At 60.7% G+C, this 9,698-nt stretch overlaps 1 protein-coding gene across 3 annotated transcripts; it reads right to left on the reverse strand.

The window, feature by feature from the left end:
• Window positions 1-9,390, reverse strand: Trabd (TraB domain containing). 3 transcript variants are annotated; one of them, XM_071609375.1, is made up of 10 exons: window positions 9,326-9,390; window positions 5,399-5,460; window positions 5,025-5,103; window positions 4,419-4,585; window positions 3,767-3,907; window positions 2,164-2,274; window positions 1,947-2,086; window positions 1,569-1,741; window positions 1,380-1,491; window positions 1-1,240 (listed from the first exon to the last, which is right to left on the reverse strand). In XM_071609375.1, the coding sequence occupies exons 2-10, from the start codon at window positions 5,426-5,428 to the stop codon at window positions 1,063-1,065; spliced, it is 1,131 nt and encodes a 376-aa protein (XP_071465476.1). In that variant the 5' UTR covers window positions 5,429-5,460; window positions 9,326-9,390; the 3' UTR covers window positions 1-1,062. The 3 variants fall into 3 exon arrangements, with proteins under 3 accessions (XP_071465476.1, XP_071465475.1, XP_071465477.1); XM_071609374.1 differs by lacking the exons at window positions 5,025-5,103; window positions 9,326-9,390 and adding an exon at window positions 6,909-8,959; XM_071609376.1 differs by lacking the exons at window positions 3,767-3,907; window positions 5,025-5,103; window positions 9,326-9,390 and adding an exon at window positions 6,909-8,972.
• Between the last annotated feature and the right edge of the window lie 308 nt (window positions 9,391-9,698).

Raw genomic sequence — 9,698 nt, forward strand, 5'->3', positions numbered from 1 at the left:
TTCCAAAATTAGAATTTATTTCAATTTCTAAGGGAACAAATCCACAAACATGAGACAGGAAGACACAGCCCAGCCAGCTTGGCAGTCCCTGTCCAGCTCAAAATGGGTGGGTTTTACCTGATTCAGCTGACAGTCAACACAGGACAAATGACCCTGGGCCCTGATTGGGGAGTTGTACAGATGCTGGCCACAGCTGACCAGGAGCGCTGCGTGGCACAGGCTGACACACAGACTGGGTGTCCACCAAGAGTCAAGGTGGCCCAGGTACCCCCACTGGATGCAGACAGCAGGTTCAAGGCCCTCCTGACCTCAAGGAGGGTGGACCTAGACAGCAACCTCACACCTGAAGCAGCCCAGGCCTGTGCCAGCCTTCAGGTACAGCCCCCAGAGGGCTGGGTTGGACCCCAAGCTGACCCAACGTGCACACGCCCACTCAGATCAGAGACACAAAGGAAGCCTTCCTCTTTGTCCCAGCTGGTTTTAAGGCTTGTATTTCCTGACATTTGCTCCAGTTTTTGTTTTTCTTTGAAGCTAAAATTACCTGAGTGAAAAATTTTTAGACATTAAAAAAAACCCAAACACAGAATCTCTGTAGGCAGAGATTGCAGCCAAGGCACATCCAGGTCAGCAAATCTCCCGCGGAGCTGCCAGTACACAGCGGTGTGGGGCGTCCGGCCCTTGCCGAACCGGCCGGCCCTAAACCCACCGGGAGACGCACTTGGGACCAGACGCTCCTGCCAGCTGCAGCACAAGGCACAGTGAGGTAGGTAGAGTCAGCAGCTCACCGGGCCCAGCCCAGGGGGACGGGTCTTGTGCACCTGGCACCTCCCATCCCGCCCCCGGAGCTGGCCTGGGTGCTGAAGCCCATGGACAGCCCCTGCGGTGTGGAGGGGGCTGCTGGGAGGCCCGAGCTCAGATGATTCAATAATCTTTTATTTGGTGGGCAGGGACTGGGGAGGGCAGCGAGGCTTGGCCTGGACCCCCATGGGGGGTGGCTTTAATGCACCTGCACCCAAGACGACTCCAGGGCGGTGCCGGCTTCTCGTCTCCCCCGCGGGCTGCCTACTGGCGCGGCCGGGACTCAGACACCCTCTGGAGGCAGTACTGCATAGCGGGCAGCGACAGGACCAGGCTCACGGTGCGGCGGCCCATCCAGTACAGGCCGTAGCCCAGCAGGCCGAAGAAGGCGGCCTTCAAGGCCAGCCTGGACACTCTGCTCGAGATGGACGGCGGGGGGATGCTGGGGGAGGAAGGGGGGGCTGGGCCTCGCTGGGGCACACGCTCCCCAGCCCCAGCCCCCCACGTGTGGGCACCACCGAGCATTGGGGGACCCGGCGTGGCCTCCGCTGGGGGCTGCAGGGACGGGCCTGGGCACTCACGTCATGATCTCCTGGATGTTGAGGTCGGTGCTCCAGTTCTTCTCGATGCCGGGCACATGGCCCATGCCCACCACGCCCACGACCACGGAAGGGACACACTTCCTAGGCTCGGCTGTGGGGGAGGGCGGAGGTCAGCTGCGGCGCGGGAACACTGCATCCCAGGGAGCCCCCGCCCGGCCCTCCCGCCACCTTCAGAGGCGCGTGGCAGCTCAAGGCGCCGGGCGGCCTGCCGCAGCGCGTGGGTCAGGTAGACGTCGCGCTCCGCGACGATGGTGCGGTGCAGGTCAGGGAACTCCCCGATCATCTCGGCCATCATCTGCTCCAGCAGGTCCTTCTGCTTGCAGCGCTCCACATCGTCCTTGCTAGGGGCAGAGGGCACGCTGCCAGCCCGCAGAGATAGGCCAGCGGAGGCTGGTCCTGCTGGCCCAGGGCAGGGACCACCACATTGTTTACTTGGGGTTTATGGTGGGAGGAGGTTGGGGGTCCTTGTGGGAGGAGGCTCAGCTGGAAGAGGAGGCAGGGACAGCTGCTGGACATGTACATGGAGGGCCAGGTGGGCTGCCCTACCTGATTGGGTCTGACAGGAAGCACAGGCCCCAGGCCAGCTTGACCTTCTGCCAGAAGGAGAGTGCAGCGATGGCCCTCTTGAAGGTGACTGGGATGGGTCGGTCACCCAGGTGGAACTTGCAGAAAGGCACCTTACTTGCCTGGAGCAGAGGCTGAGTGTCAGGACTCATGGGTGCAGCAGCTCCCCGATCCCTTGCAGGCCATGCCTGGTACCCACCTCCTTGAAGGCCTCCCTGAACTCTCCGCCAGGGGCCATGCCCAGTTGCTCTGTGATGTGGGCAGACACCTTCAGCAGCAGCATCTGCATGAGCCCAGACATGAGTCCGTTCTGCAGGGAGAGGCCTTATGTTAGCAGGTGGCGCCCACAGGGAGGGAGGTAGGGCAGTGCCCAACACCCTTGGGCTCCTTCCACACTCAAGGGGAGGCTGCCCTGGCATGTAAGGAGGGTCCAGGTGGGTACCAGAGCAGAGGCATCCTGGCCTCAACAGCCACCTTTCAAACACATTTTCTTTCTTTATAGGACAGTCAAGGCTTTGGCAAGGAGCCAGCTCACAGTCAGATGGCCTGACCATGTGTGTGAGACACAGGCTGATCCTGGGCAAACAGTGATGTTCAGGGTCTCCAAGAGGCTGCCTCACTGCTCGCCACACCTCCTGCCAAGGCCAATACGGATGGCACTATGGTCACCTGGTAGGCCATGTTCACACAGATCACAGCCCAGGCTGCCTCTGGGTCTGGCCAGACCAGTGGGCTCGAGGCAGTTGGGTACACTTAGGAGATCCCCCAGCACCCCAAAAATGGCAGGACCATGAGGCTCTGGTCCAAGCCTACTGCCCTGGGTGGATTCTACCCATGAGCTGCTGGTAGACTGTTCACATCCCAGCAAGGTTGGCCTTTGACCCCTGGAAGGTACCTGGAGCCCTGGGGATGTTCTGCTGACAGGAGTGTCCTTGCTTACCTGGGGCTCAGGCCACACCAGGCGGTCCAGGCTAACCACAAGACTCACAGGAATCTAGACCACATGGTACCAATCTGACCTCCAGAGAGGTTGGAGGCTGAGCCCCCCAAATGCTCTGGACACCAGGGCACAGGAGGCCCTCCATCCCGTCAGCAACATGTTTGTGTTGTCACATTGTAGCTGGGGAGACTGAGTGCTCAGACTCCCTACAGGACTGAGGTGTAGCTGGTGCTGGTGTCTCCCAGACCTGACTCATGCCTCTTTCCTCTGTGCCCCTTTACCTGTGCCCAGCTGCAGCTATGTGCTTCCCAGCAGATTACTGACCCTCTCTCTGGGGGTGGGATGGGTGCTAATGATCCCTGGCTGGAGAGGGAACCACCTCTCTTAAGATGGGCTGTGAAGGTCCACTGTGACTTCCCTCACTTGGGGGGCACCAGGTGAACAGCAGGCCAAGCTGTCTGGGATACCCCTGCAGTGCAAGCTGGCTGCAGCTGGGTGTATGGTGCTGGGCTGCCCCCAAGACACACACACACGAATGAGAAGCAGTGCCGGATGAGGGCCATGTAGCCACAAGGTGGGGCACAGACAGGCCAGATGCTGCTGAGATCCTGACATCAGGAATCTTTGCCTTAGGGTCAGATCATCATCTACCTTGTCCTTCCTCATCTGAAACTTGATAGAAATGCCCCCTCCCCTCCACAGCCAAGGTGGAGGGTCAGAGTAGGCTGGGTGCTGATCAGAAGCCAGGATGCAATACACTTGGGACCCTGGCCCTGAGCCCAACACCTTCTCTGCAGGGAACAGGGCAGCCCCGCATCCCCACGTAAACCTGGGAGGCCTCACCCACCACCTGCCTGCGCACCTGCCTCACAGCCTGCTGCAGCTTCTCTAGGCTGACCTCCCGGGCCTCACGCAGCAGCGTCCTCTCATCCATCTTCAGCATGGACACACGGTATTGGCAGAGCTCCACCACCACCACATCAGGCTGCACCTCCCGGATGGTCTGCAAGGTGGGTCACCTCTCTCCTAGATACATGCTGGCCACCATAGGGCAGGGCCCACACCCAGACCAAGCCCCCTCCCTCCCAGAGGTGGCCAGGAAGGCACTAGCCTGGTGCCAACAACCGTGCTGCGGGGGACAGTTTACTTCTTTAAGCAACAAATAAAGTCATGGGGCTGTAGCTCAGTGGCAGAGTGCTTCTCTAGCATGCGTGAAGCACTGGGTTAGATCCTCAGCACCACATAAAGATAAACAAGTAAAATAAAGGCATTCTGTCTATTTACAACCAAAAAAAATTAAAAAACAAATAAAAATAAAGTCACGAAGCAGGTGGGCTTCTAAGGGAAGAAAGCACAGGGCCACAGTGAGAGTCCACCTTCTAGTGACTGACCACGTCGAAGCAGAAACTTCCACTGCAGTCCTGGGGCTCAGCCCACCCAGACCTGCATCCAGGCCTGTGGGGGTGGCCCTGGAGAACAGGCCAGGGCAAATGGCGAACAGAGGTGGTACTGACCTTCACAACATCCCGCTTGCTGTCATCACTGAAGTGGGCAGTGCCCACCACATACACCCGGCTCCCGTCCTCAGCCACCAGCTGGGTCACAGTGCGAGGCAGGTTGGGCTGCTCTCGCCGCCGTTTCAGCTTCATCTCCAGGAGCAGGTTGAAGGCATCCACGTCAGCTGCACCAACAGCAAAGGCCACAGTGGGATGAAGCCAGCACTGCAGGCAAGTGTGTGTGTGGGGGGGGCAAGCCTCCTGGGCACATCTACCCATGGCTGCTCCTGTGACTGTGTGGGCATCTAGGCTACATCTGTCCCTTATCCCACCCAGGCTGCTGCAAGGGATCACCCAGGGCAGGTGACAGCAAGGGGACCAAGTGTCCCAGCCACTGCTCAACTCCAACTAGGGCTGGATTGGGTAAAGGACAGGGGCTCCGAGCAGGCAGAACTGGGGCACAGCAAGAAGGGGCTCCTGATGCACTCAAGAGCTCCTTCCACTCCCTGGTGGGCCAGGGATGCCTGCAGCTCTGCCAGGCTCTCAGCAGTAGCCAGGCCAGCTGCCTCCCCCAGCCTAGGGGCCCACCCCAGGAAATGCGCCAGGATGCAAGGGAAGACGTACACAGGTTCTGGGGTTCTCCGGAAAGCACCCTGGGCACTGACCCCGAGGCCCCTGATGTCAGGACGGGCTCCCCATCAGCCTGTGGGTGGAGGGAGAGTTCCAAGCTGGGTGATCATGTTCCCTGAACTCTGGCCTCCCAGATCAGGCTGACCTCTGCCACTGAAGGCCACCCCCAGGCCAGCCTGTTACAGGGACCTTCCCCTTGGGGGTTTTCCTGCTGGACTCTAGAAAACCCAGTGGCTGTGCCAGGTTCTTTGCAGAGAAACAGCTGGAGTGACAGAGGCCACACTGGGGTGGGCACCGAGCTGAGCAGCAGCAGCACAAATGCTGCAGACCCCAGGGTTGTTCAAGAAGCGCCCAGCAACCCCCCTCACCTCCTGAGGTGGCTGCTCCTCCACCTCCATGTCTGGGACTTGGCTTCCTGACCGATGGACGCCTGAGGAGATAGGACATGGTCCTCACAGAGGCCCCAGGACAGGGCTCAGGGCTCTTGGCACAATGGCGCTGGAGTAGGACCTGAGGCTTCCCACCTTGACACTGGCTACTGAAGTCTAGGGTCTTTTTGGGTGGGGCCTGGCTGGGGAGAGGCCGGCAGCCTTGATGAACAAAACAAAAATAGCAAGCAGGGCAGGCACACAGGAGACCCCGCCACCCCCAGCACTGAGAGCAAGCGGGAGTGGATCAGGTCAGGTAGTACCAAACTCCTGAAGTCCATTTCAGGACACAGCAATGTGGTAATCACTGCAAAGAAACCCTCAATCTCTTTTAGTAATGGCAGTGCGGGTGGTGACAATAGTACGGCTGTCCGTCAGACAGTTATCATCCTTAGATTACCATTTCTTCAGTTTAAGACAAACACAATGCAGAAGAACCTGCCTTAGAAATGCTGACAAGGGACCTCGTGCGTGGCACACACCTGTAATACCAGCAACTTGGGAGGCTGAGGTATAAGGACTGCAATGGGCAACTTAGGGAAGCCCTGTCTCAAAAAAAAAAAAAAAGACTGAGGAGGCAGAGCACCCATGAGTTCAATCCCAAGTACCCTGCCACTCCCACAAAAAAGAATGCTGACAAGGCCTAGATTGGTGCCACACCATGGTTTCACACTGTGTCCCTCAGAAAGGTACCAGGAGCTCTGGGAATGAGGGGCTGGAATGTCAGACAGCACAGAGGGACAAGCAGAACACCAGTCAGACCCATGCCTGAGGTGACTGAGGCCATGGTGGAGACCAGTGTCATGCTGAGTGCTGGCCACATGCCCTGTCCCTTCGTGTGGCTCTTCCTGGACCTGCTCAGTGGACTTCATGCACCACCTGGCAGAGCTATTAAAATATCCAAGTGTCTTCCGCTCATAGTGCTGCAGGAGCTGAGAACTGACGTGGCAGGGACACCTGGGACACAGTCACAGGCAGAGGCCGCCAGGCTCACAGCACGGCACACTGCCAGGGAAAAGACTCGGGCAAGTTGGCGAGGGCAGTGCAGAGCTGAGTTTGGGCCCCAGCTTGCGAAAACTGTTTAAATAAGCTCTTTCCACTGGGGAAATCTGGCCACTAGGTGTTGTAATGCTCAGGAACCAGAACATTCCACTGTGCTGTCAGCTGCGGCAGGAAGCATGGTTCCACAGTTCTGTCTGCAGACATGCGTATGTGTCAGAAGTGTGTGCTGAGGGGAATGTGCCTCAGAGGCCACGCTGGGGTCAGGTGCTGGTGGACAAGGCTCCAGCCCGCAGATGCTGGGATCCTCTGCGCTGTCATAAGCTTCTCAGAGGTCTCATGACAAAGAAGAAATGAGCAGCGAACGGACACAGTGCTCTCCCAAGCTCTTCCCCTTGGCACGCTAGGGCTACCCCACTGTGGTAAGCACCAACAGAGAGCTCCGTGGCACCTGGCTGAACGGCTGAGCCAGCACAGCACCTCTGAGCTCAACTCCGCATCTGCAGCAGGCAGGACTCGGTGAAGCACCTGGGTGGACAGGGTTCTCTCTAGATGTAACTGAACACCTGATGTGGTGTCCAGGGACACAGACATGCCCTGGAGCTGAACAAGAGGAAGAAGGCCATTCTAAGCATGGCTGGGCCTCCTGGAAGAGGAACTGCCGTGGAGAAAGGGGCAGCAGAGGGCAGGGCAGGAAGCTACTCGGGCCAGGGTGGAGGAAGTTCAGTTGAGACTAAGGGAGACAGACCCCAGGCTGGCCTCTGAAACCTAGTCCTCGGGTCCCTTGAAACCACTAGTCACTGTATGAGAGAGGGGAGTCCACACCACTGCATAGCTGTGTGCCACTCCCCTGCACCTGGGCTTTCAAGCCTGGAAGCTGCCTTAGCCTGTGGGTGTTATCAGGGTCAGCTCATCTGGGAAGGACCATTGTTGGCTCTGGGTCTGTGCACATCTAAGGATTCTGCCAAACTGTCCAGGCCTTGGCTCATCTGAGCCTCACCCCTAGGGACCTCCTCCTTCCCTTCTTTAAAGTGCTCCATCTATTCAAAGCACTGACCAAAACGCAAAAGGGAGAAGTGCCAGGAGGATTGGGGGAGCCTGCCTTCCAGGGCAGTGTGGCTAGCTGGAAAAAAGAAAGCAGAGGGTGGAGAGCAGTTAGAGCTGGGGGGAGAAGACCCCTCAGCTCCAGAGGAGCAGCTCAATGGGGAAATGGGAGATGATCATCCTTAATCCATCTTAATACGCGAAAGTGTTCTTATTTATCAGCAGAACAAGGTTGCCAAAGCATGAAGGAAAAAAACTTCTTTAAAAAAAAAAAAAAACACCCTTTGCAGCTGGGCGGGAGGACGTGGCACCACCAGCGAATGGGAGGGGACCACGTTGCCTCAGCCTGCCCTGCCCTCCCACGGGTGTGGCAGACAAGTCTGTGGTCAGCCTGCCCAGGGCACGCCTGAGACTGAGGAGGACAGTTCGGCCTCTAGGGTTGGAGGAATGACTCCAAAGCTGCTCTGGAGAGGCCCAGGACTGCAGCAGGAATGGGTCTTGCCTTGTTCTCATAGGGGCTGTGGGTCAGAGGAGCCTGTCTGGCCAGGAGCCAAGCCTTAAGCCCCATGATGACCAAGCTACAGAAATGCAGCACCAGGACCACTGAGGCTCCCAGCCCTAGCCCCTGCAGCCACCCACCAAGGGCAGTACTGCCCAGCGTGGGACAGTTAAGCAGGAAGGCTACAGGCGCAAGGTCTGTGAGTCTGAGCGTCTCTCTCTGATGTGAACACACACACACTTCCCCAAACTCTGGTTTCCATACTCTCAGGTGTGATTTCAGCAGGTTGCTGTGCTCCCCTATCAGCCACCATATCTCTAGTGGGGAGCAGAGCCTGGCTTCCACTTTCCTGTGCTTTCTGTCCTTTTGAGACAGGTTCCAGTCCTCCCTGGAGCCCAGCAGACCACTTGCTGCTACCCTCAGGGGAGATAAATGCCTCCTCTTCTCCCCAATTCCGGGGCAGCTTGCAGGCAGTTTCCGGCCCTGTTCCTGGCCACACCACCAGGCTACTGTGCTGGGTGGGACTTCGTCGGTCAGATGTCCCCAGCCAGCTCTCCCTACAGAGCAGGACTGGGGTGGGAGATGGACACGGGGTGGGAGAAGCCTCCTGCGAGACTCCCAGAAAAGCAGCCTCTGATCGAGAGCTCGACAGCCTGTGTCGCCCAGAGAGGGCCATCGGCTTCAAGGGCAGGTAAGGCGGCTCTCGTCTGGGCGCCTGGCGCTGCAACCCTGCGCCCCAGGTCGGAGTAACAGGATCCAGGGTGGGACGCAACTGCCCACGCGGCTGCCGGCTGCAGTGCGTGGCCACACCTACCGCACTGCCCACCGCACGGCCTGGCAGCTGTCCCTCCCGGTCCCATTACTAGGAACGGAACCGCGTCCTCCCGAAACCCACACGCTCAAGTCCTACCGCGGAGACGGACGCCTGTTAGGGGCAGGGCCTTCGGGGAGCCCCGGAGGGCGGGACCCCACGTGGGGCTGGAGCCCCGGCGCCGGGCCGCCCAGCGCCGGGGCTCGGGCTCCAGCCTCCAGCCTCCAGCCTCGGACGGCAACAAACGCCGCCGGCTGAGGTCCCGCCCCGCCGTCCTGCCGGGGCCCCGCGCCCTCGGACACCCAGGCCCGCCGGGCTCCCCGCGCGGGCGGCCCGGGAGGCGCCTCCGGCCCGCGGCCGCCCGGCCCCTCGGCGGCCCCTCGCAGGCAGGCCCGGGAGCCGGGCTCGGCCGGGGCAGCCCGCGCCCGCGAGGCGCCGCACTCCGCCCGGGGGCCCGACGCGCGCGGGGGCCGCAGACTGCGCCCGCCGCCCCGCCCGCCCGGCCGCCGCGTACCAAGCAGTCGGCGGCGCTCCGCAGCCGCCTCATGCGCGCCGCCGGACGGGCCCGGGCGCGCGGCACGCCGGGAAGCTCCCAGGGGCCCGCGCGCCGCCCGCCGCCCGCCCGCGCTCCCGCCTCCCGAGCGCACGCCGCGCCCCCGGGTCCTAGCGCGCCCGTCTCCCGAGCGCACGCCGCGCTCCTCCCCGCGCCCCCAGGTCCTAGCGCGCCCGGCCCGCGCTCCCGAGCGCCCGCCGCGATCCGCCCCGCGCCCCCGGGTCCTAGCGCGCCCGTCTCCCGAGCGCACGCCGCGATCCGCCCCGCGCCCCCAGGTCCTAGCGCTCCCGTCTCCCGAGCGCATGCCCCGGTCCTCCCCGCGTCCTAGTGCGCC

The sequence above is a fragment of the Marmota flaviventris genome, chromosome 3 (assembly GCF_047511675.1).
Source record: "Marmota flaviventris isolate mMarFla1 chromosome 3, mMarFla1.hap1, whole genome shotgun sequence".
NCBI classification, from domain to species: domain Eukaryota; kingdom Metazoa; phylum Chordata; class Mammalia; order Rodentia; family Sciuridae; genus Marmota; species Marmota flaviventris.